The 26,837-nt window shown below is 42.4% G+C and overlaps 2 protein-coding genes across 13 annotated transcripts in view; one reads left to right on the forward strand and one right to left on the reverse strand.

Annotated features, from left to right (window-relative positions):
- Positions 1-8,342: 8,342 nt before the first annotated feature.
- Positions 8,343-26,837, reverse strand: part of ADGRG4 (adhesion G protein-coupled receptor G4) — a 34,235-nt gene continuing 15,740 nt past the window's right edge. For all 4 annotated transcript variants that reach the window (XM_078854275.1, XM_078854277.1, XM_078854276.1 and 1 more), the window contains 6 exons: positions 24,857-24,960; positions 23,243-23,364; positions 19,702-19,967; positions 14,349-14,450; positions 9,999-10,162; positions 8,343-8,865 (listed from right to left, as the gene is read on the reverse strand). In XM_078854275.1, coding sequence (XP_078710401.1) covers positions 10,095-10,162; positions 14,349-14,450; positions 19,702-19,967; positions 23,243-23,364; positions 24,857-24,960 — 662 coding nt within the window. In that variant the 3' untranslated portion in view covers positions 8,343-8,865; positions 9,999-10,094. The remainder of the gene's footprint in view (positions 8,866-9,998; positions 10,163-14,348; positions 14,451-19,701; positions 19,968-23,242; positions 23,365-24,856; positions 24,961-26,837) is intronic.
- Positions 24,769-26,837, forward strand: part of MAP7D3 (MAP7 domain containing 3) — a 165,797-nt gene continuing 163,728 nt past the window's right edge. For 6 of the 9 annotated variants that reach the window (XM_078854267.1, XM_078854271.1, XM_078854272.1 and 3 more), the window contains exon 1: positions 24,770-24,875. In XM_078854267.1, coding sequence (XP_078710393.1) covers positions 24,824-24,875 — 52 coding nt within the window. In that variant the 5' untranslated portion in view covers positions 24,770-24,823. Of the gene's footprint in view, positions 24,876-26,837 lie in introns of all 9 variants that reach the window. The other 3 variants (XM_078854265.1, XM_078854268.1, XM_078854270.1) reach the window with 1 other exon arrangement.

A 26,837-nucleotide genomic window follows, 5' to 3' on the forward strand; every position in this document is an offset into this window, starting at 1 on the left:
TACAGTACATATAGCTGCATATATTAAAATTTGGATTCACTTTCTCTTTCACTAATCCCACCTTTATCAAAATAAATTATTTTTTGAACCACCAGTCCTCAAAAAAATCTATACAGTCTTTGTTTCTTCATGACCAGATTACAAACCATTCTAGGCACTAACTGAATACACACACAATTCAGCGAAGAGATTTGGAAAACAGAGTGTAAACAACATATTGGGCCAGATTCTCAGGACCAGCTGTGGGAAGGGGCAAAGTTAGCTTTAAGTAACTTTTGCATTGCCCCAGTCCTGGAGCATCCGTGTGCCAGCCAAATCCCCAGTACACATTAGAATATCCTTTTGGCTACCCTATCTCGTGCAAGCTGCCAACAAAGGATTCTAGGTGGACTCCTCCTGAAGGTCGAAACAGCAGACTGGACTTCTACATAGAGTGCTTCCACTGACGTGCACGGGCTGAAATTGTGGAAAAGCAGCATCATTTGCCCCATAACCTCAGCCGTGCGGAACACAATGCCATCCACAGCCTCAGAAACAACTCTGACATCATAATCAAAAAGGCTGACAAAGGAGGTGCTGTCGTCATCATGAATAGGTCAGAATATGAACAAGAGGCTGCTCGGTAGCTCTCCAACACCACTTTCTACAAGCCATTACCCTATGATCCCACTGAGAGTTACCAAAAGCAACTACAGCATTTGCTCAAGAAACTTCCTGAAAAAGCACAAGATCAAATCCGCACAGACACACCCCTAGAACCCTGACCAGGGGTATTCTATCTGCTACCCAAGATCCATAAACCTGGAAATCCTGGGCGCCCCATCATCTCAGGCATTGGCACCCTGACAGCAGGATTGTCTGGCTATGTAGACTCCCTCCTCAGGCCCTACGCTACCAGCATTCCCAGCTACCTTCGAGACACCACTGACTTCCTGAGGAAACTTCAGTCCATCGGTGATCTTCCTGATAACACCATCCTGGCCACTATGGATGTAGAAGACCTCTACACCAACATTCCACACAAAGATGGACTACAAGCCATCAAGAACACTATCCCTGATAATGTCACGGCTAACCTAGTGGCTGAACTTTGTGACTTTGTCCTTACCCATAACTATTTTACATTTGGGGACAATGTATACCTTCAGATCAGCGGCACTGCTATGGGTACCCGCATGGCCCCACAGTATGCCAACATTTTTATGGCTGATTTAGAACAACGCTTCCTCAGCTCTCGTCCCCTAAAGCCCCTACTCTACTTGCGCTATATTGATGACATCTTCATCATCTGGACCCATGGAAAAGAAGCCCTTGAGGAATTCCACCATGATTTCAACAATTTCCATCCCACCATCAACCTCAGCCTGGTCCAGTCCACACAAGAGATCCACTTCCTGGACACTACAGTGCTAATAAACAATGGTCACATAAACACCACCCTATACCGGAAACCTACTGACCGCTATTCCTACCTACATGCCTCCAGCTTTCACCCTGACCACATCACACGATCCATCGTCTACAGCCAAGCTCTGCGATACAAGCGCATTTGCTCCAACCCCTCAGACAGAGACAAACACCTACAAGATCTCTATCAAGCTTTCTTACAACTACAGTACCCACCTGCGGAAGTGAAGAAACAGATTGATACAGCCAGAAGAGTTCCCAGAAGTCACCTACTACAGGACAGGCCTAACAAAGAAAATAACAGAACGCCACTAGCCGTCACCTTCAGCCCCCAACTAAAACCCCTCCAACGCATTATTAAGGATCTACAACCTATCCTGAAGGATGACCCAACACTCTCACAAATCTTGGGAGACAGGCCAGTCCTTGCCTACAGACAGCCCCGCAACCTGAAGCAAATACTCACCAACAACCACATACCACACAACAGAACCACTAGCCCAGGAACCTATCCTTGCAACAAAGCCCGTTGCCAACTGTGCCCACATATCTATTCAGGGGACACTATCACAGGGCCTAATAACATCAGCCACACTATCAAAGGCTCGTTCACCTGCACATCCACCAATGTGATATATGCCATCATGTGCCAGCAATGCCCCTCTGCCATTTACATTGGTCAAACTGGACAGTGTCTACGTAAAAGAATAAATGGACACAAATCAGATGTCAAGAATTATAACATTCATAAACCAGTCGGAGAACACTTCAATCTCTCTGGTCACGCAGTCACCGACATGAAGGTCACTATCTTACAACAAAAAAACTTCAAATCCAGACTCCAGCGAGAAACTGCTGAATTGGAATTCATTTGCAAATTGGAAACTATTAATTTAGGCTTAAATAGAGACTGGGAGTGGCTAAGTCATTATGCAAGGTAGCCTATTTCCCCTTGCTTTTTCCTACCCCCCCCCCCCCCAGACGTTCTGGTTAAACTTGGATTTAAACTTGGAGAGTGGTCAGTTTGGATGAGCTATTGCCAGCAGGAGAGTGAGTTTATGTGTGTGTTCCCCCCCGGGGGGGAGTGTGTGAGAAAGCCTGGATCTGTGCTGGAAATGACCCACCTTGATTATCATGCACATTGTAGGGAGAGTGGTCACTTTGGATGAGCTATTACCAGCAGGAGAGTGAGTTTGTGTGTGTATGGGGGTGGGGGGGTGAGAAAACCTGGATTTATGCTGGAAATGGCCCACCTTGATTATCATGCACATTGTAGGGAGAGTGGTCACTTTGGATAAGCTATTACCAGCAGGAGATTGAGTTTGTGTGTGTGTGGTTTTTGGAGAGGGGCGAGGGGGTGAGAGAACCTGGATTTGTGCAGGAAATGGCCCACCTTGATTATCATACACATTGTGAAGAGAGTGGTCACTTTGGATGGGCTATTACCAGCAGGAGAGTGAGTTTGTGTGGGGGGGGAACGGAGGGTGAGAAAACCTGGATTTGTGCTGGAAATGGCCCAACTTGATGATCACTTTAGATAAGCTATTACCAGCAGGACAGTGGGGTGGGAGGGGGTATTGTTGCATGGTCTCTGTGTGTATATAATATCTTCTGCAATTTCCATGGTATGATCCGATGAAGTGAGCTGTAGCTCATAAAAGCTCATGATCAAATAAATTAGTTAGTCTCTAAGGTGCCACAAGTACTCCTTTTCTTTTTATGTATATACAAAGAGATTCAACATCAGAAAAATAAGGGGACAATGAGGGCTGAAACCACAGAAGCTAAGGAAGAAAGTCTGGTACCCCTGCTCTGTGCCCCTTATGCTATGTAAAAGGGCTGGGGTGCTGTAAACGTGACCCTAAAAGCTCTGGTTCTTGCTGTTAGTGTATTCCCCCAGTGCAGACACTGTAAAGACAGCCATAAGGCTGCCTCCTGAGGACCCATAAGGTGTGCTGGTGTGGCTGAGGGTTAGGGGCATCAAATATGGGGTTGGAGGCTGCAGCATGCAATGAAACCCTGTGGAGATTCCAGGCATCCCTGTAACCCATCAGACAACCCAGGGAGGCTGCCATTACTTGTATAGAACCCCAGGACTTTGTGTCCTCTCCAGCCTGCAGCATAGCCCAGAACTGGGAGGTGCTGCACTTCATTTTGCTGTGGTATTCAGTCTGCAGAAAGCAGGCATGCTTAAATATTTCACCATAAGCAGTATTAAAAGGATACCTAGCAGTAGATGTGAAACATAGAGATAATATTCACAGCACTGTTGAAAATACAATAGGTAGCCTTGGGCTTACTCATGCAGTGGAAGACAATGCAAGCATATCTCTGACAGTTATATTGCTTCTCATATTAGGTTCCTTCCCCATTAACAGCATTTCAAGATACAGAAGGGTAATTACTAGGTGGGGCTTTTTGTTTGTTTGCTTGCTTTCATATGCTAACCTTTTCCCCCATAAAACCATGCACCTGAAGGTTATCTATCTAATTTCAAGAAGGCTTTCTGTTGCTACTGTTCATTGAAATATTCATCTTCCCCACTAATTGCTGTGTGGGAGTTATTCACTGAATAAAAGAACCTTTTATATTTCCTATTTCATATACAGACTCTAAAACATCATTCCATTATATTACTTCACTTCTTCATCTCTGGTAAAGGTTAGTCTTTTACTGTTTAAGAGAGCAATTATCAAACATCGTAAGTTTGATAATGAGCTGGAACAATATGGAGGAAGGCATTCAAAAGTGCAGCTATTATTCAGTTTGGCATGCATGCCACTGATTTAACCATATCATGCTGAAAAATCCTTGAGTAAAAGAGCAAGGCTGTATCTACCATTCCTCTGGATGGTTTCTTTATTTGGAGTAATATTTTTTACCATAACATCAAAATCCATTCCTCATAGCCCCCACTGGAAAGACTCCTGTTTACTTCTAGGGGAGCTGAATTAGGCCACGAACAACACAAGGAAGTTGACTGATGTATCAGGAAGTACTTGCCAACCAGTATTATTCCAGCCATTGGTGCTGACATTCTATGATCTTCTTAAATAAAAGATGGCATTCAGCCCCTAATGAATTCGAAGCAAAATGTTTCTCCAGAGAGAAGATTTGGCAGCTCTAGAAATGGTAGAAATTAAAATAGTTTACTTTTACAGTAAAAAACAAAACTCATTTATCACTCAAGCCCATGCCATGTACTTGGATGTTCATTATACAGTAGATGACTAGTAGGGATGGGCAAACTTAGTGTTGCGTGATTTCAAATTTCACGTGAATATGCTGGAGAACATTTTCAAACATGGGTGTCTCGAGTGGGTCCTCACAATCTGTATTTAGATTCCTAAATCAAAGGCTCCTGATTTCCTGAAGCAAGGAACACTCAAAGCTCTCAGAAAGGACACTGATGTAGGAGCATAAATACTGACTTAAATGCTCAACACTAGACACCCATCTTTAAAAACATTGGCCAAGTGGCTCAAAAGTTTGGCTGCAAACTGAACATTGTTGTGTACATGTTCCTTGTAGGAAAGACTGAAAAAAAATTTCTGTCAAACTCATTGGGTGAAAAATGGAACAGAGGGCAGGCAAAATAGAACACAAAAAGAGAGGATGGTGAAAAGAACATTCCCAATGAAAAATATATATGATATGCTATATAGAGTCCACTTTCTAGTCTCAGCCTTACTTTTAGGGGTGTTCTACAGTCCCTAAAAGTTAGCATAGGCTTCCCTTTAAATAGAGAAACTTTTTAAAGAAGGGTTTAAATGTATAGAGGTAGGTGCTATGTAGTATATTGCTTACACTTTGAAGCAAAACAATAGTTTGCTGAGCCATAAAACTTGAAGCTTGGTCTGTGTTACAAAGTTCGTTTGACATAAGTTGCCTTGTGTTGACCTATTTGCTCATGTGTATACATTCAGATTTGTCTCTGGCTGCTGTAAGTGCCCTGTACTTGTACTCATGGAAACGGGCTGAAATTTTATTGTGTCATGTAACTGAAAATTCCCTCCCCATTCCCTCTCCCAGGCCTCCTGCTCTTGGGAGGCCACACTCACCCTGGCTGGGATTGGAGAGCAGTGCTGTGCAGGCACTCCAAAGTAGAAGTGTCAATAAATGTGTCAAAAAGAAAAGGAGGACTTGTGGCACCTTAGAGACTAACCAATTTATTTGAGCATTTGCGAATACAGACTAACACGGCTGTTACTCTGAAACCTGTCAATAAATGTGTCGTATTTTAAACTTTTATATGGATAAGAGAAAGGCATTCTGAAACTTATCTTTTGCTTTTCATTGTGACCATAAATATTATGATACATTTTTCTGTTTTATCTGTGGCTGTTGCCGTTGTGGTCTTGAGAGGTGCCCCTTCCACACCCACAGAACACTTGACACTGATGTTGAGAAAGAATAGAACTAGGGAGGATGTGTTCAGTGAGATCTTGCAAGCCAGTGGTGCATTGGAACAGGGGGCCTGGAGGGTGAATATGGTAGATAGCCTGGAGGAGGAAAGAGCAGGCAGGAGCAAATCCCAGCAGGAAAAGGAGAGGGAGCTGCACCAGGTTATAATGAGGCTTCTCAGGCAGAAAACACAAATGCTGCAGATTCTTTTTGACCTACAGGTCCAACAATCATAGACTCACTTCTCTTTGAAATCCATGAAGAACTCCATTTTAGCACCTCCCTACACCCCTCTCTCAACATTCCATGTGGTATCAGGGGTTACATCCCTAAACCCCTACCTCTTCACACCAGAGGACAGTAAGAACAGCATCTCATACACCTACAGTGGCTCTCATAGGGTATGTGAGGCCAAAATGGACTGAAATGGAGAGGAAAGTTTTCTACCTTTCCCATTTTAAAGTTCTGTTAATTTATTTTAGAAGTTTGTGTTTTAATTGCACGTTCTTCTTTTACACTGTTTTTGGTACACAGTACATGTCTATTTTGGGGAAATTAATTTATCTTATTACTTCACTGTGCCTAGTGTGGTACTCAAAGCACCTACTCCTTGTAATTGTACAGGACCACAGAATTCATAGGTTCAGTGAAAAACACAGTGTAATAATTATAATGTACAGCAAGCACCACAGAATTCATAGGTGCATTAAAAGATAGTGTGGTATTCTTACATGTACACCAAGCACTCCACTGTTCCTAACCACCCTCAAAACTGCAGGGCCAGGCAGAGCACACTCTACCATACCACATTACTGTGGCTGCTGGTTAAGGTGCTTCTCTAGGCCACCCTCAGCCGCATAATGTCCACTGTGTCTGGCTGTTCAAACTCACCAAACAGCTGCTCCACCTTCACCCCGGCAGAAACTTTTCTACCTTTGTCTCACAGATATTATGCAGGACACAGAAGGCAGCTGTAACTATTGGGATATTTTTTTCTCTGAGATCCAGTCTTGTGAGTAAACAATGCCAGCATCCCTACAACCTACCAAAAGCACGTTCAGCTTTCATTCTGCACCTGCAGAGCCGTAGTTGAATCTTTTCTTGATTCTGTCAAGGTTGCTGGTGTACATTTTCATGAGTAAGGGGTAAGCTGGGTCCAGCCAGAATCACTACTCACATTTCACCATTGCCAACAGTAATCCATCGTTCAGGAAAGAATGTCCCTGATTGCAAGCTTCTGCACAGTCCTGTGGTCTTAAAGATGCGAGTGTCATACACCTTCCCTTAACAGCCCACGTGATATCAGTGAAGCATCTCCCATGATCCACTATCACTCGCATAACTATTATCAAAATAGCCCTTTCTGTTGATGTACGCTATGGCAACGTGGACTGGTGCCAAAATAGGGATGTGCGTGCTGGTTGTCAGAAACCCCATAGCTCCAAGTCCATCCATGGACATTGCCAAGACATTCCTGCATAACAGGAAATGATTAATGGCCCTGCACACTTGCATGGCAACAGCCCTCAATGAATTTTCCAATTCCAAAATGATTTTCCACTGACCGGCAGCAAACTGGCATTGCAAGCTTCCAGAGTGCAATTGCCACTTGCGTCTCAGTTATCAGGGCAGCTCTCATTTTGGTGTCCCTGTGCTGGAGAGCTGGGACAAACTTGGCAGAGAGATTCATGAATTTCGTTTTCTGTAGCTGAAAGTTCTTCAGCTCAGTGTTCCAAACCTACATTACAATGTAATCTCACCAGTCAGTACTTTTTTCTCAGGCCCAGAAGCAGCTCTCCACTATCTTCAGCTGTTCCATGAATGCCACCAACAACATTGAATTGGATTTGGCTGTCCCCCTCAGCAATCCATCCTTGAAGAAACTGTCATGTCCCCCATTGTTGTGGTACTTCCTGCAGCTTTGCAAATATCAGAGGATTGTTCATCCTATGTTTGCAATGTTAATGACAATAGTGCAGAGCTCTGCAGCCTCCATGCTTCTGTCAGAGATAGTGGATAGCAAAAAGTGCCACGAGTTTGTGGTATTTTTTAAAAAGATGACGCACAAGTATAGGCTATGGATGGCATTATGGGATGAGAAATTTGCATGATGGAACTTGACCCCTTGCTCCTAGTCACCCCTGCACAACTCATTTCTGTCTCACAATATATTGTGAAAATTTCCCAAAAGATGGTGCACGAGGTGGTAGCAAGTGGCACACTGGATTACCTATGCATGGTGCACTGCACTGTGTATCAGCACAAACACTCCTGGTGAATATGTGCAGCACCGATGCAAGCAGCCAGCCATGCATGCGCATGAGCAATATACTAACTGCAGCGGCTTTACACTGATGTAACTTACATTGACCAAAGTGTATAGTGTAGACATAGCCTCACAATCCATAAAGTTTGCCACTCCCTAAAAATGAGACATTTTTACACATCCAGAGTTATTGTTTCATGTTTTTCTGACTGGGAAACTCCAAGCCTGTTTTTTACCAGTTCTACATTTTATTAATTGTAAGTTAAGTGTAGCTTTTGGATCTGAACATGGTTTGATATGCTGATGCTAATTAACAATTAAATCAGACAGTTACAAAAATAATTAATGGATCTTTGTATCACATACGTATCTTTTGTCATATTTGTATCTTTGTATCACATACGTCATCATTCAGCAGCATTCCATTATCAAGTCAAGACTTAACCACCACACACATGAGGGCCAAATTCTCCCCACACGTGCAGCAATGCAACTCCAGTGAAGCCAAAAGGGTTGCATGAGCAGGACTTTAGCCCTATAACAATCTTCAGAATGCTTATTTTATAATTAAAAATAAATAAATACTTGGATAAACATTTATTTGTACAGGCCACAAAATAGGACAGTCTTCAGCTAAGCAGAAAAAAAACAGGTTGGGTATCACTGCACAAACTTAGTTTTCTGCGTACTGTGCAGTTATATATCCACAGGTGATATTCTTCTTGCCCGAGGATGTTTTCCCTGTTAAGCAGATGGAGTTACAGAGCCCAGGGTGTACTGCACCTCAGCTAGGCAAAATGAATGAAGGATCGTTTTCAGTAAGCATGGTTTGATTCCCTTGTTTACATGTTTAGAAATACAGATTTCTATGTAATGCTCTCATTACAACAAATCTTTCCAAATAAGAGGGAGAACAGAATATCACTATGCTTTAACTTCCTTGGGAGAGAAAGAAAGAAGGCCTGTTTCAAAAATGATGAACGATTTTGCATGCTAAGCTTCAGACTCCTTTTTCAGAGTGTGAGTGCTCAGCACTTTCTGAAAATCAGACCCCTTTAAGGTGTAACTCTCCTGCTGGGATTTTTTTGGGGGTGAAGATGCCCCTAATTGGCATAGAGCTGGCAAAGCTGACTCCTGTGCCACTCCTGTGCAACCCCCAGGTATGTAACATGTTGGGAATGGAAGGGGGCAAACCCAGAGTAGAATGCACTTCAGCAGTTCCTTGACGACTCTTGTCAGATGGCATAAATTAGAGTAGCCCCCATCTGTACTTAGCGGTAAGTCTGAGCAGAGAATCAGGTAGCCAGAGCCAGCTCCTTGGTAACCTTCCATTTCTGCTGTGCCTAGCAGAAACTGGCTGTAACAGAAACCCTAGCCTGAAGTCTGGGTCTGACATAGACATGGTAGCAATTTTTTTTCTATTTCTACAGCTTGGGCTTTGACTACCACAGGTCATAGGCGCCGACTTCTGCTGGCACCGGTGGGTGCTTGACCCCCCTCTGCCTCTGGCCCCGCCCCTGCCATGCCCCCATTCCAACCCCTTCCCCAAAGTCCCTGCCCCAACTCCGCCCCCTCCCTGCCCCTATTCCAACCCCTTCCCCAAATCCCCACCCTGGCCCCGCCTCCTCCCCTGAGCGCGCCATGTTCCTGCTCTTCCCCCCTCCCTCCCAGAGCTTGTTACGACATGAAACAGCTGTTTTGTGGCGTCAAGCGCTGGGAGGAGAAGTGGGGACGTGATGTGCTCAGGGAAGGAGGCGGAGGTGAGGTGGGGTGGGGTGGGGAGCTTGGCTGCCGGTGGGTGCAATTTTTCCCTGTGGGTGCTCCAGTCTTGGAGCACCCACGGGGTCGGCACCTATGCCACAGGTGTTGGTTTGTAACATTCTGAATTTATAAAAATCAGTGCACTTTACTTTCCTTTTACCTGCTCTCAAGTCCATATCCAAAGAAGTTTCCGGTAAGGAGACTGAACCATTGGAAGTTGAGCTTGTTGCATTAGACTTCAGAGACTTCGTTGATTTCAAAATGATAGTTTATGCTCCAAATTCCTTGGTCTATATCCAACAGATGTTTCTGCCCTGCTCCAATCTGAAATTATAGAGTGGTGAGTTTGGGAATAAAAGGACATATAAGAGGTAATATTTTGGGTGCAGTTAGTTAGGTCACTATATCATGAGATGCAGCTGATTACTCCATGGCACTCTGAGTGGTTTCCTGAGGTAGCAGAGTTTGGAAATAGGTACTGTGTAATACACTCACAACTACACTAGACAGGAATCAATCTCTGTACATTGGGGAAATGTTTCCAGTACTATATAACATATATACTAATTCTCCTGCGTGGGTCTCTGGTGGAGACATATATTACAGTTTGGTCATTCTGGGCTGGAGCTTTGTTGGCGTTTATTGCAGATGGAAATGATCTTGCTTTGATAAACCAGATTTTGAAGTGTAAGCAACTCAAAAGATGTAATTGTCCCATTGCTTTCTCGTGTTCTTCTAGGTTTATTTCATTAGAAGCTCCTCCATAGACTGTCTCTTTGGTGAATTATTTGCATAACTATAAAATAAAAGTCCCTCTCTGTGTTCTTTTTAATCACTATTTATAATATACTATGATGCATGTGAGAACATTTGCAACACACTTTCCTCTTCTGCCTTTATTCCTTTCGGTGTGTTAGCCCTCCTGTTGTAAATCTGCAAATATGTCTATTGCATCTGTCTATGTTCTGAGTGTTAATATATAATCACACACCCAAGGCTACATTGTGTCTAGCCAAACCAAAAAAAAAAAAAAAGACATAGTGACATTAATCTTTAGAAAGGGAGGTTTCAGTAAAATGAGAAATAAAATTTCATAGATTGAAAGATCAGAAGGAACCATTGTGATCATCTAGTCTGACCTCCTGTATAACAGGCCAGAGAACTTTCCCAAAATACTTCCTGGAACAGATCCTTTTAGAAAAAACAGCCAATCTTGATTTAAAAATTGTCTGTGATGAAGAATCCACAATGACATTTGGTAAATTGTTCCAATGGTTAATTACTCTCTCACTGTTAAAAAATTCTGCTTTATATCAAATCTGAATTTTCTAGTGTCGACTTCCAGCCACTGGATCGTGTTATACCTTACTCTGCTAAATTGAAAAGCCCATTTTTAAATACTTGTTCCCCACATTGGTACTTACAGACTAATCAAGCCACCTCTTAACCTTCTATTTGTTAAACTGAATAGATTGAACTCCTTGAGTCTATCATTATAAGGTACATTTTCTAATCCTTTAATCAATAATTTAAGCATCGGATTTAATTCAAACTACTGATATGCCTTACAAGGTTCTAAATTAAGTGTATCAACTCTGGTATGTTGTCATTGTGGACAGATCAATGAAATCCTCTGCTCAATGAGCAGCTCTAATCAGAAAAGCTAACAAGATGGTAGGATGCATAAGGAATGAGACCGAGAACAATATGCAGAATATTATATATACATCAGTGGTGCAGCCTTATCTGGATATACTGGTTATACTGTCCTATACTGTCACTCCATCTCAAAAAGGATATTGCAGAACTGGTGAGGGTTCAGAGAAGGGTAATGAGAAAGATTAAGGGCCTGGGAAAAAAATCTCATGTGATGTGATATTGAAAAGACAGAGATAGTTTACCTAATGAAATGAATAAGAGGGGGCATGATAAAAGTTTATAAAATACTGAGTGCTCTAGGGAAGGGAGATTGGGAGCTTCCCTTCTCCGCGACTCATAGTACAAGAACAAAGATACAGTTAATGCAATTAAAAGGTGGGAAATTCAAACCAGTAAAAGGAAATACTTTTTTTCACAAAATGTGCTTAAACTGTGGAACTCATTGCCATATGAAGTCACTGAGGCCAAGAACTTAACAGGTTTCAGAATGGAATTGGACATTTATAGGGATAACAAAAATACCCAGAGTTATCATAATTAATGACAAAGAGTTTAGAAGGATATTAAACTTTGTTTCAGGGCTCATGCCAATCTCCAACTATTAGAGACCAGGATGAGACTTAGGGCAGGGAAAGCACATCTGCCCTCTGTGGAGTTCTTGCACCTTCCTCTGAAGCATCTGGTGCTGGTGACAGAATACTGAACTAGATGGACCTTGGTTCTAATCCATGCTGGCAATTCTTATATTAGCTCTAACATGCCTGTGCAAGAGGTGATGGATACAAGGAGCCTCTGCCTCCCCATAAAAGGAACTAAGTACAATTGTTGTCTTTCCTAGCTAGCCATTCCAAAGTTGATGGGATGGATGGATAGGAGGTAGGGTCATAGCCTCCCACTCTCTATAACCAGCCAGTCGGGTTGGCCAGATGTTCAGGAGAGAACATGCTTGTAATGGGGTACCCACAGCACCCCTCTGGATTCGGCCCCTTGGCCCCTCTCTTCCATGAATCAGGGACACTTCAGACTGGTGCAATACCCATGTTCTTTATTCATGATCAGTTTCCCACCACCAATTTCCAACTATATACAGGCATTACAACTGCTTGGCCTACCACAGACTTGGCCCGTAACAGACTAGGGGGTTCCTATTCCCTCTGAGCCTGACCTCCTGCTCTTAGTCTCCACACTCACACACGCTCTTCCTCTAACTTCCTTCCAGCCTTATAGCGCCTGCTAATGAGGCTGGCAGGTGTGGTCAGTTACTAGGCAAACATAGGGCGATTCACCCAGCCCCAATCCATTCTCCCTGATTGGGGCTGGAATGGCAGGAGCTGATTAAGGGCTTCTCCAGCAGGACCCTGCCACAGTGCTACACACATTTTAGAGGTGGTGTATTTCCCCTGTGATCCCTTGGGGTGGTGGAGAGCTGCACCACCCACAACACAGGCCTGCACCTTAAAAGCACAATCTGATGCATAGTATATGGATTACATACAGTATTATTTTATTATATCTTATACACACACATTAATATTTATATGGCAGTGCATGGATTGCTCTTTCTTGAGCTGTCAAATCAGAAGAGCTACTGAAGTAACCAGGGGTTCCACACTCTATTAATTTTATACCAAATTTTTTAACAGCTTGTGTCGGGGTGGACTAGGCCCAGAGGCCCCCTGCTGGAGGCCTCCGGGTCTCACCACACCCCATCCCAGAGAGAAGCAGAAGAGAAGTCCTCCAAGCGGCTTAGAGTGGCTGCAGGAGTGGCCAGGAGGGCCATGTAAAAAGGAGCAGCAGTGACAGAATCAGTCAGTTACTGCCTGGAGCTGGAAGAGAGAGACCGGGATTCCTGGCTGGCTGAAAGAGCAGTAGTACCACAGACAGTTCAGTCTGGGCAGGGTCCAGGAGAACTAAGAAGGAGCTCCTGGTTGGCTGCTGGGATGGAGCCCAGAGAGGGCTGCAGGAAAACAGTGCCCCTGGAAGAGGTTTGTTCTGTTCCACTTACAGACAGTGTGTGTGACTTCTCTGGAAGGCTGAGACACTTGAAGACCTGCCAAAGAAACCATCGACTAAGGGGAGAACTTGCGAGAGGTGGGTACCAGCCCATTATCACAAACCGAGAAACTGCAAGCACACGCACTTGACCAGGGGGGCACTTGTGAGAGGTGGGTGCTGACCCCATTACACAGTCTCTAAAATTATGCCCAAGATTTTTGCTTGCTCAGAATTTCAGATTTGTATAAGCAAACTGTATTTGCTGTAATGACTGGAATTCTGTATAAAAATACCATCTGTACATGCAATAAACTATTACAGCTGCAGTTTTAGAGGTGAGGCTGAAGCTGTTTTGAAAATCTGTCCCGTATCTATATGCTGTTACCCCCTTACCACATTGGACCTTGATTAATAGATTCAATAGCTAATCTATGAAGAATTCATGGAGGAACGTTAAGACCTAACACTTTTCCACTGTAGTGGGGGAACTGTGGAAAACCTGTACATTGGGACACCCCACCTTTCTGGTGAAGAATGGATGTGACATCAGTGGCAGGCCTTGTAAGGGGTGGATTTGTAAAGCATTTTGAGAACCTTGGATTGCAAGTGCCACAGAAGTGCAGTATATAAAGACAGCAACACTAAGCACTTCCATATTCAAGTCAATTCAGATATTTTAGGAAAAAAGTTATTAGATAAAAATATACTGCAATTGATCCTTCACTGTAACTTACTCAATCTTAAATGCCAGAATAGGAGCAGTACTTTTGTGACACAAAAGCATTTCCATTTTAATTCTTATGCCATTAATAGCTTAAAAATGAGTCAAGCAAAACAATAAACTTAAGTGTCTTACCAGAATAATTATTGAGCCGAAACCTCCCCCAGCAAAAGTGCACTCGGCACTGCTTCCTCACCGTCTCTTTCATTAGGCAATGATATACAAAGATAAAGAGCCCTAAAGGAAGAAGGAAGACAAAATCAGTATTTTTCATATTGATTCCCTAGCTTCCTGCCTCATTTCTGAAGCTTTCATGCTCTCTTCAATCACAGACATATCATACAGCTCAGTATTTGACTGGTGGGTCTTACCTACATGTTCAAGGTCTAACTGATCTCCATATTTGGGGTCAGGAAGGAATTTTCCCCCAAGTCAGACTGGCAGAGACCCTCTGCAGCATGAGGCACTTGCTAGTTTGAACTAGAGTAAATGGTGGATTCTCTGTAACTTGAAGTTTTTAAATCAAGATTTGAGGACTTAATAAGTCAGCCAGAGGTTATGGGCCTATTGCAGAAGTGTATGTGTGAGGTTCTCTGGCCTGCAATTTGCAGGAGGTCAGACTAGATGATCATGATGGTCCCTTCTGGCCTTAAAGTCTGAGTCTGAGAGAGGCAGATCCACAGCCTATATTATATTAGCACAGAACTCTGAGGGCTATTCTTCTCTTCCTTAATGCACATGAGTTAACAGATGACTAAAAGAGTCCTCTACAGATTTGATATTAGGGCAGACATTCTTGGCAGTCTGCTAGTCACTGCAAAATCCAAGCATGCATTTCTATGCCCAGATGAAATGGATTGTGTCTGTGTCCCTGAAAAGGGCATAGATTGGGACCTGAATTTCAAAGGCATTACCGCAAGTCCTTACATACTAGTATTGAATTGTGACAGTGATATACTGTATAAAGTTCAGGATATCATCTCACTTACTCAAAAGGATTTTTATTATTAAACTATCCAAACTTCCAAATGATACAAACAAAGCTACTCAACCACCCCAATTTGGGTAGGTAAGATGACATTTTGGATGTATTTATATATCACACCCATAAACTGATAGAAATACACCATATTGCTATCAGCATCTCATACAGAAGTTACCTTGCAGTGTGTTACAAATGGTGAAGACATACAAGAAAAAAATCCTTGCTGATCCCCAGGCAAAAAAGGCAAAGCCCCAGGTTAAGCCGAGTAAGAATGTCAGGCTGACCATGCTTCGCAGATCATGGAGAAAGTCCTGCTTCCAGTTCTTGGATTTTATTTGCTGCTTTGATTTCATGATATGAATTTGAAGAAGAACATTGATGAACATCACTATGTTAATCAGAAATATTACACAGAAATAGGCCACAACGGAGGTGTAAAAGACAATATCATCTTGAATCCAGCAACTACAGGAAAGGGGAAGAACATAGAAAGCTGAAAATAACTAATTAGGGAGCTATTCTGTTATCAATACAGCACATGGATGGGCATTGGTTAGAATTTCCTCAGATGATGTTTCAGTAGCAGATTCCTGCTTCCCCCCTTGCTCCAGTGTGGCAGTAATAGTGCCTCTGATACATAATTCCTTCCCTGTTTTGCTCCTGAGATGCCATAGCGATGTTCTGCCCCCTGGCCAGTCCGATTGTAAATGCACAATCTGTTATTACGGGCATAGTACCATCTTAGCCAGAGCATGGCAAAAAGCAAGTTGGAGTATTCCTGATGTAAACATTATTTCAGAAGAAAGGATAAAGGAGTAGCTTAGTCTCACTGGAAAAGAAGAAAGGTTGATGTGATCTAACTGAAGAATTCAAGATTACGAGAGATTTGATAAGGACAAAGGAGATACAGGAATGAGAAGGTCAAAAACCCTGGGGAATTAACATAAGCTTGTGGAACACTGGACCAAATTATTCTTATAGCGACTCCACTGAACGCATGGAATAGGTTTGTCTTGATTTACAATCAACCTTCCAAGGGGACGAGTGGGGACAAAAAACCTAATTGGCTTCAAGACTGATCTTGATAAGTTTTTATAGAGGAGATGGTATGATGAGGCTGCCTATATGCCATTGCAGGCAATCTGCGACTGCTAGTAGCAAAGATCCCTAATGGCAGGTGATGGGACACCAGATGGGGAGGACTCTGAGTTCTACAGAGAATTCTTTCCCAAGTGTCCGGCTGTTGGGTCATGCCAACATACTCAAAATCCAACTGATCGCCATATTTTGGGTTGGGAAGGAATTTTTCTCTGGGTCAGATTGGCAGAGATCATGGGGTTATTTTGCCTTCCTCTGCAGCATGGGGCAAGGGTCATTGCCAGATTTCAACTAGTGTAAATGGTGGATTGTCTGTAACTTGAAGTCTTTAAATCATGCTTTGAGGACTTCGGTAATTCAGCCAAAAGTTGTGTCCTCTGTTACAGGAATGGGTGGGTGAGGTTCTGTGGCCTCAGCGTGCAATGTGCAGGAGGTCAGACTACATGATCATAATGGTCTTTTCTGACCTTAAGAGTCTATGAGATTATGTTAATATGTTCCAGAAGCAAAGAGATTCTTCGAAAAGAAAGAGGAATTGACACTCAAAGTGGCAAAGTAAAGAGAAGGAGATTAGCATGAACTAGAAGAAATAAAAGGAGACAAGATGTTGGGCCAATTCCTTCAAATATACTTACAAAAAAATGAATGAGTTCTGGTTTTTAGAAAATGATCCATTGCCATAAAAGTCTGTATTTATAATGAGGAGAGTAACAACTACAACAGCTGGTATTCCTAATAGCATGGGAGAAAAGAGAGATTTTAAACAGAAAACAAAAAAAGGAAATCTGGAAGTGGGAGACATCTAGTCTCCTGGATGTGACAGTCCATGATTAATAATTACAGCAGTGATACAGATGTGTAGGTCAAGGTCTCGTCTCAGTAACACGCCTGAAGGCTCTGCTGAAATCACGTGCATCAGAGCAGAATTGTCTATGTAAACTGCAGATGAGTAGGCATAAAATATCTTCATTTGCAAAATGTTCGAGTTCTCAAACATCTTCAGAAGGGATCCACTCTACTAAAATAATAGCTCAAACACAACCCCTACTAATCATTAGAAAAATCTTAGAATGGCAAAAGACAAATTGGTAGTAGCACTCTGTGTAACAATCTAATGAGGTTGACATTTTTCAAATAGTACTTGTCCACAAATCTTCAGTGCCACTCCTTTCCTGTTTACCATGTTCCTTTCAGCTCCTGTTTTTGTTTGCCAGAATGATTGTTACAGACATCATCACTGTTAAGAGCTGTGCCTAAACAGAGTTCTTGTAAGGCTAATAATCAGCATAGTTGTGTGCAAAATCTAATGACATAGATGGTGATGTACGTGTGGAATTTAAAAATAGTCACTGAGTTTAGCAACTATCCAGGCAACTTAACAGAACTATAATCACTGCGTCAAATTCTGCTCTTTTTTAATGCAAACCTGCTTGTTAGCCCCTTTTCGCCAGTCTTCCCTGCTAATGGATAGATGATGCCTTTAGTGCCCTGTTGTTTGGCGGGAGAGTGGATGGGGCCATGCTACTGCTGGAGTCCCCCAAAAATATTCTGATTGGAGCCAGAGTTCACTCAGAGGGCTCCCTGGAAGTGCATGTTGGAGTGGCAGCTACAGGACACTGTCCTTAGAGATGGAGGGCGTGATCCCCCTCTACCTGGCCACAGAATGGAGACAGGCCCATGGTTCTTCCCCCATGCTGCCTTCATTCAGGCAGCTGGTATGCACAGGATCACTAGGATTGTGATTGATCCCTGTGCAGGGGCACGAGAGGTTGGGAAAGAAGCTCATTAAGTCCCCTCTCTCTTTGCATATCCATGGAAGGGGCCAATAACAGTCTTGCTCCAGCAGAGCAGGGCTGGGTGATGCTGACCCATGAAGCCTTTGAGTATAGATACTCCTTGCAGGCACAGTACAATCCACATGCCTGTATTCCTGTGCAGAAGAGGAGCAGCAAGGACTATCTGCTACACTCCCATGTCATAGAATCATAGAATATCAGGGTTGGAAGGGACCCCAGAAGGTCATCTAGTCCAACCCCCTGCTCGAAGCAGGACCAATTCCCAGTTAAATCATCCCAGCCAGGGCTTTGTCAAGCCTGACCTTAAAAACCTCTAAGGAAGGAGATTCTACCACCTCCCTAGGTAACGCATTCCAGTGTTTCACCACCCTCTTAGTGAAAAAGTTTTTCCTAATATCCAATCTAAACCTCCCCCACTGCAACTTGAGACCATTACTCCTCGTTCTGTTATCTGCTACCATTGAGAACAGTCTAGAGCCATCCTCTTTGGAACCCCCTTTCAGATAGTTGAAAGCAGCTATCAAATCCCCCCTCATTCTTCTCTTCTGCAGGCTAAACAATCCCAGCTCCCTCAGCCTCTCCTCATAAGTCATGTGTTCCAGACCCCTAATCATTTTTGTTGCCCTTCGCTGGACTCTCTCCAATTTATCCACATCCTTCTTGTAGTGTGGGGCCCAAAACTGGACACAGTACTCCAGATGAGGCCTCACCAATGTCGAATAGAGGGGAACGATCACGTCCCTCGATCTGCTCGCTATGCCCCTACTTATACATCCCAAAATGCCATTGGCCTTCTGGGCAACAAGGGCACACTGCTGGCTCATATCCAGCTTCTGGTCCACTGTCACCCCTAGGTCCTTTTCCGCAGAACTGCTGCCTAGCCATTCGGTCCCTAGTCTGTAGCTGTGCATTGGGTTCTTCCGTCCTAAGTGCAGGACCCTGCACTTATCCTTATTGAACCTCATCAGATTTCTTTTGGCCCAATCCTCCAATTTGTCTAGGTCCTTCTGTATCCTATCCCTCCCCTCCAGCGTATCTACCACTCCTCCCAGTTTAGTATCATCCGCAAATTTGCTGAGAGTGCAATCCACACCATCCTCCAGATCATTTATGAAGATATTGAACAAAACCGGCCCCAGGACCGACCCTTGGGGCACTCCACTTGATACCGGCTGCCAACTAGACATGGAGCCATTGATCACTACCCGTTGAGCCCGACAATCTAGCCAGCTTTCTACCCACCTTATAGTGCATTCATCCAGCCCATACTTCCTTAACTTGCTGACAAGAATACTGTGGGAGACTGTGTCAAAAGCTTTGCTAAAGTCAAGAAACAATACATCCACTGCTTTCCCTTCATCCACAGAACCAGTAATCTCATCATAAAAGGCGATTAGATTAGTCAGGCATGACCTTCCCTTGGTGAATCCATGCTGGCTGTTCCTGATCACTTTCCTCTCATGCAAGTGTCCAGGAGTAGCTGTCAGCAGGACCTGTCTGGGCTAGGGAATCCTACTTGTAGTGGTGAAGTGCATTTTCATGTGAGGAATGCCTACATTAGAGCAGTACACCAAGCACAGATATCAAGAGAGATAAGCTGCTTACTTACCCCACCCAGCAATGCAGAATTTCAGTATGTAGTTTGGAATGTATATTCTGAAGACTTTGAGAGCAAAGTACATGTGAACCGATTCCAGGCCCATCCATGAGAAGGCTACAAGCAGGAAGTAATGAAGGAACACAGCCACTGTGATATACAGGCCCTGGTTGTTAAATGATGACAGCCAGGGATTGACCAGGAATAACAGGTTTAGCATCAGCAGTGCAGTGCAGAGATTTACCAGGATTTTTGAAGGATAATCTCTGCGAAGCTTGCTAAAATAAAAGTGAAAAGAAATGAGAGTTTCCAATATTGTCATTGTGCAGTTGCACTTGTTGCCAATTAATGAAAGGTTATCACATTGGTTCTCTAGCAGGAGGTAATAAAAATGTGTATTCAATAGCCTAAGTGACTTAAAACTAAGCTTCATAAAAACTTGTTTTTAATTAAAAACACTCCCCTAGTATCCAACATCAGGGCACACCCTACACACTAACTTCTTAAATAACAGACAGAATTCAATTCCCTGCTGGTTCCGTGCTGCAAAGGCTAGGAGTAGATGATATCCATGTTCGGAGGAGCATTCTAGAATTGGCATGATGGCAGTGAGTGGAAAAGACAAAACTTCATTGTCTTACAGCCATAGCCCATGTTTTACTTAATACAATATTATTTGTATTATGACAGCACCTAAAGACCCTCCTGAGATTAGAGCCACATTGCACTGGACACTATAGAAACACAGAGTAAAAGACATGCCTTGCCTCAAAGAATTTATAATCTAAACACAAGACAGACAAAGAATAGGAGAAGGAATGTATAAATATCTCTATTGTACAGATGGGGAACTAAGCCACAGAGAGATTTAGTGACTTGCCCTGAGCTCCCTATTGTGTCCAGGTCTCCTGAGTCCTATTCCAGTGTCTTAAACACAACACCATCCTTCCTCTTTGCAAATTTAAGTTTAATTTAAATTAAATAATGAAAATAAACAATCTTTCTATGGGGAAAGGAAATGAACCCATTTAGGTGGTTATGAGGCGTTACCACCTCTTGCTACCCATCAAATATTAAGTATACCCTGCACTGCATGCTACTTTATTCCTTATAACTGTGAGTAGGTAAGACATTACGGCCAGATTTTCAGGTGTGTCTGTACATTAAAGTGCCCACAACAATGCATGCTCTGTTGCTGTGACTGTGCACACCAAAAGGAATATTTGCAAATGCCAAGCAAAGGATAGTTGTTTAGATGCTTAAATGAGTACCTCTGTGCACAAAACCACCTAGTTTGCAAGTAGTTATAGTAACTACAACTGCATGTGCACTTTTCTGGTAATTTGGCCCATAGCGTCTAGTCCAGAAGTGTCAGCTCACCTTTCGTTTGTACATCAAGGAGACTAAAACAGCAAAAACATAGGGAAGAGAAAAATCCATACATGGAAAAGGAACTCCTTAAAACTGAAAGGATTGCAGACAAACAGACTTTTAACTTAGAAAGGCAAATAAAAAATAATGAAAAAGCAAGAAGAAATAGAGGTCTAAAATCTACAATGCTACTATACAATTATGAGCTTCTCTTCAATCTAAATTAATTCTTATGGCTTTCTACATGTGGAAAGAGCCTGGAATAACTATTGCTGAAGAGCTATTCTGCACTAGCTCTCTAGTTTTAGTGGGGAATAGCTATTATGCTTTAAAGTTACACAGAAGCTATTTCACAGTAACTTCCCTGTAAGTCCTCATGTAGACAAACACTTCTTTCCAAAAGATCCTCCTATAGTTCTCCATAACTTTGCTTCATCATCATTCAGTTGGTATATTAGTTCATCAAAATACACAAAACATGTAATGAGTATTTCTATTCCACCACATTGAATATCTTTTCAGCACTCTAAGACACATCAATGGCAGAGTGATCCACCTTTCTGGTAGACCTGATGCACATTTACACTGAGAGCCTTTTATATTGCCCTTTGAGAATAAGGTCTCATAGTAAATCTCTCAGACACCTCATGGAGGATAGGTTCATCAGTGGCTATTACCAAGATGATCAGGTATGCAACCCCATGCTCTGGATTTCCTTAGGCCTCTGACTGCCAGATGCTGGGATTGGATGACAGCGGATGGATCACTTGATGATTGCCCTGTTTTGTTAATTCCTTTTGAAGCATCTGGCACTGGCCACTGTCGGAAGACCAGATACAGTGCTAAATGGACCATTGTCTGACCCAGTATAGCCATTCTTATGTTCTCATAATCTGTGCTTACCACTTTTTCAGGATAACATAAGGCCCAATATTATTGGAGACTTTTCCCATACATTTAAAAATCCATATTGATCAAGCAAAATTATTTCTTTTATTCAGATTTGTCAGTGCCTATGTCGGGCTGTAGGTGCTTACTATAAAAAGAAGTGGATTTCTATCTTACTTGGGAGTAAATGTGAGCTTCTACTCTGAAAAGTGTCTCTAAAAATATCGTTGTAGGATTCCATGATTATTGTATCTCAGTGATTTCCAAATACTGGATATGTGTTTAGTTTAAAAATAAAAAAAGAGGCTTTTCTAGCTGCAAGCCCTGCAAACTCTTCTGGATTCTTGCAAATGCTATATTTTTTCCATGTCATGCACCATAACCAGCAGGCCAATTAGATCCTTGGTTAATCTATGCAACCCTGTTGTCTTCAGATTATGCCATCTGTAAAATCTGAGCAACTCACTGGAATCAGGGCCAGCTCCAGGCACCAGCTTTGCAAGCAGGTGCTTGGGGCAACATTCAGAATGGGGCAGCAGTCCATGTCCCCCGGCGGCAATTCGGCGGCAACTGCTTGGGGCAGCAAAATTGGTAGAGTCACCCATGACTAGAATTTAGCAAACAATTCTGTGGATATTTCACAAAGTGAAGAACAACCCACTTACTCTCTTTTATTTGTATTGGCGTTACAGTGCAAACAAGGGTTACAAGTAGGAAAAACTTATGTTTTGTCACTCAAGTAAGAAGATATGACTCTAAATAACAGGTGCCATTTTTCCTGTCACTTTCCAGAGGAGATCTACATTTCAAGGCTGTGTTTAATAGGAACAATCTTTTATTTTCTGCCTCCTTTAACACTGCATATAGAGATTGGGACCCAAACCATTGAACGTACAGGATATTCCATCCTCTTGCCATGACACCATATCAGGAACACAAGAGCTGCCAAACTGGTTCAAACCAGTGGTTGAATACAGCCCATACCATATCTCCAAGAGTGGCCAGTACCAAATGTTCCGGAGCAAGGTGAAAGAAACACTGCAGTAGGCAGTTTTGGAATAACATGTTCACAGGGGAAATCACTTCCTAATCTCCATTAGTTGGAGGTTGTCTTATGCCCTGAAGCATGAAGTGTTATATCACCACTATTCCACTGTATTATATTCAGATCATCCTTCCATCATCATCTTGTGACTGATCTAGCATCAATGTTACTGAAAACTCCTGCAGTGACTGCAGGGGTCATTTATTGCTTTTGCATGGGGGGAAAAATAAAAGAAAGGATTCAACTTACTCAAGAGTTAGGTGCATCACCAGCAATACCCCCAAGCAAAGGGCAGAGGCACCACATCCTGCATAGGTTATCAGAGTTAATATGCGATGAGTCACACCATCTATCACTGTCCGGGTTAAGTCCTAGGTCAAAATATAAAGAGTTCTGGTCATTACTCATAACTGGCCTACGTCATGCAGAAAAAATCCAATTGCTTCCTACATTTTCACATTAGGGAAAGAGCAGTTTCTAGTCCTTTTTTTTTCTAAATGTTTGTATTATTTTTACAAACCACTCATTTTAGAATGTAGTGAAATACCAGAGACAGTGAAAATATCCAGTATTTAATTGCCAAGAAGTTGCAAAAGCATCATTCTCATTGCACTTCAGACTTCCATGCGGCTTTTAAAGTAATACAGCAAAAATATTGAATGGACATTCATTTTGTAGAAGAAACTCTCATTTGTTAAAATGGGAGTTGCTGAAAGTGGGGGGGATGGAGACACATGCCAGATGCTTCAAAGTGTGGGAGGATTCACCAAGTTAAAAGTACTTTCAAGAGCCAGGCTGTGAAAAACACTCCGTGAAATGGGCCTCACTCCCATAGATTCCTTCCCAATGACGTTCATGACATGAATCTTGTTGCCTGCCATAACCTGCTGCTATATGCTTTATATGTGACTTTTGAACCAAGCAAGAGTAATTTGTTTCCTTTTGTACTGAGAATTGTAGACATCGTGCAGTCAAAACAGTTCCTACAGTGTATGTAACCGGAATGGCAATGGAGAATAGTGAGTTTACAATTTGGTTCAGTCTGACTTGTTTTATTTAGAAATAGGACAAGCTGCATGAAATCTACAACATCCAAATTTCCTTCTTATAGAAGTAACATTTTTACTACCAGAGAGGGCTCTTGCATCTATATTTGAGGTGAGTAATGATGACCTCTAGGGACCAGTTAGTTTAATCACAGGTGTGTATTTGTGTTTATATTGCACATACCAAAGGGAAATGGACCACGTGTTTCCCCCAGGCAGGTTCTCCTATGGCAGGGTGAGGAAATTCTGCTAGTGTCTGCTACATAGTTTATTCAGAATTCCCCAATCACTTTGCTTTTCGTTGCAACCATTTTCAATCCTTCATTTGTACACTGTCTGTTTTGATAAAGGTTTTTGGGCCAGGAACTTTGTTAAAGTACTTAACACACTTTTGGTGTTATGTAAATAATAGATGATAATGCTGGTACATTTTTAGATTAAGAGAGTTTAATTAGTGACACTTTCAGGGAAACTGAACAACATTAGTTGCTGTTGGCAGGTAACTAACATTACCATACAACCCAATACAACAGCTAATGCAGTAATATTCATTAGGGAGAATTGTAAAGATGCAATGAAAGCTAAGAGGCAATGACAATTGCTGTAAAATGAATTTGTACTGAGTGTGCAGTTGGACTTCAGTTTCTTTTTTAACTTAAAACTTACTTTTATTTGCTTTCTTTATTAGTATGACTTCCAGCCAAATACAATTTGCTCTCTAAAAGCTAATTTGGAACTAAGAGGTCTCCCACAAGTCCAGTGATGACTTGGTGTAGTGCCGTCAATGTCTTCTGGAGATGATTCATGGAGTACTTACCAGCAACACTCCAAAATGGGTAAGATGGTTACAATAACAGATTGTGTAATTCATATCTCTGTGTTTCACTTCACACCCTGATGTATTCCAACCACCGAGTCCATCTGTACAATACAGAAAGGAATTTTTAACCAGTTAGTCATATCCAGTAATTTATAGCTCTGAAAAATGAAAGAGGTGTGATTATGAGCTCAAGGTAGTACAGATAGCAGGGTCAGCTAACAGCTCACATGGGTGAGATTTCACACAAGAACACGTTTTGAATTACTGTCAGAGATTAGAATCTCTAAACTTGTACAGATGAAACTTGGGGAATGAAGAAATATTTCTAGTACTACATATTTATATATATATAGAGAGAGAGGTTGGCTAGATTACATCTAAGGAGGTGGGGACATGGTAAATATTTGAAAGGTGGGGAGGAACAGTTTAGGTCAGGGGAGTCAAACATTCTGCTTGGAGACCAGATCTCTCCTGGTGTGACTTATTTATAACCTATTTATGTGGCTGGTATCACATATTCAGATTCTGCAGAATCTAAACTCTCAGTTAAAAGAAGAAGAAATTTCTATCATTGGTGAGTGCACAGAAAACGTTCCAAACGTGAGCTGATTGTAAATTAGTACACTGTTGTCTTCCTGAATCTGCAGAAAGTGTGGGCCAAATTCCACGCTCAGCTACACTAGAATGACACCATTAACTTAATGGAGTAACTCTGAGAAGAATGTTAATCTTTCATTGCAAAACCATGATATGTAAAGCTTGAATCATGTATTTTAGGGAGAAAGAAGTGATCTCCCAGGAACTCCCAATCTCCGCTTTATTTGCCCCCCCCCCCCCTTCAAAGGTTTTATTTTGGACCAGCCTACCCTTCCAGATAGAGATGAATGGCTAAAGGGGCTCACTGGAGACTGACATAAAGCAACCCCTCCCCCTTCTGAAGCGTTTTGGAGCTCTTTTAGTATTGTTTGTAGTCCAACGTTATATCTACACTAGCACTTTTGTTGGTAACTTTTGTTGGTCAGGGGTGTGAAAAAAACCCACCCCCTGACTGACAAAATATTCACTGACAAAAGGGCCGGTGTGAACAACGGAGGGAGAGCACCTACAGCCACTCGTTGGGAGGAAAGCTCTCTCCTGCCGGCATAGCCAGCTACGTAAGAGACCTTACAGTGGCACAGGTCTGTAGTGTTGACGTACCTAGGGTGACCAGATAGCAACTGTGAAAAAACGGGACGGGGTGTGGGGGGGTAAAAGGTGCTTATATAAGAAAGTCTGCAAAAATGGAACTGTCTCTTTAAAAATGGGACAGCTGGTCACCCTAGACATAGCCTAACTCTAATTTTTTGTTAAATCCATCCTACACACTCAGTAGATTTAAGAGCATTGACAGTGATTTTCTGCCATTTCTAACCAGGAGATCAGCTAGCCCTTCCTGTGAGCATTTCATTGTTTTGGGGAGGGAAGTACTTTTGTTACTGGGAACTGTTTTATCTTACCAGAAAGTGTTAGTTATTCTGCTAGTCCACATTAAAAGCAGAACACAAATGAGATGGGCCAACCCCAATTCCTGGATCCTGTCACCCATAAATTCTGAGAACTTTCAGATTTGAATCCTGATCCAAATTCAATGACTGGCCCCTTTATTTATAATGGGCCAAACCAAAACCTTGGATCCAGACACTCCTGCAAATTCAGAATCCCAATCCGAATTTGAGCCCACCCCAGCTTTGATTCTCCACTGACCCTAGTACTATACCTCTGTAGCTACGTTGCAGTCAATGGAGTTACTCCTGATTTGCACCAGTGTAAACGAGTGCAGAATTAGCCCCAACCTGCATACTCAGCAACCTTCAGGTAGCATTTTCAATAAGGATAACTTGTCCAACCCCATTCCTGTTAATGAGCTAGAGGTATGAACAGCACCTCCTTATGCTAACCATACTCCACTGAATTAGTCCTGTTCAGTTGCATGTCCAGG

The sequence above is a fragment of the Lepidochelys kempii genome, chromosome 9, assembly GCF_965140285.1.
Source record: "Lepidochelys kempii isolate rLepKem1 chromosome 9, rLepKem1.hap1, whole genome shotgun sequence".
NCBI lineage: Eukaryota > Metazoa > Chordata > Testudines > Cheloniidae > Lepidochelys > Lepidochelys kempii.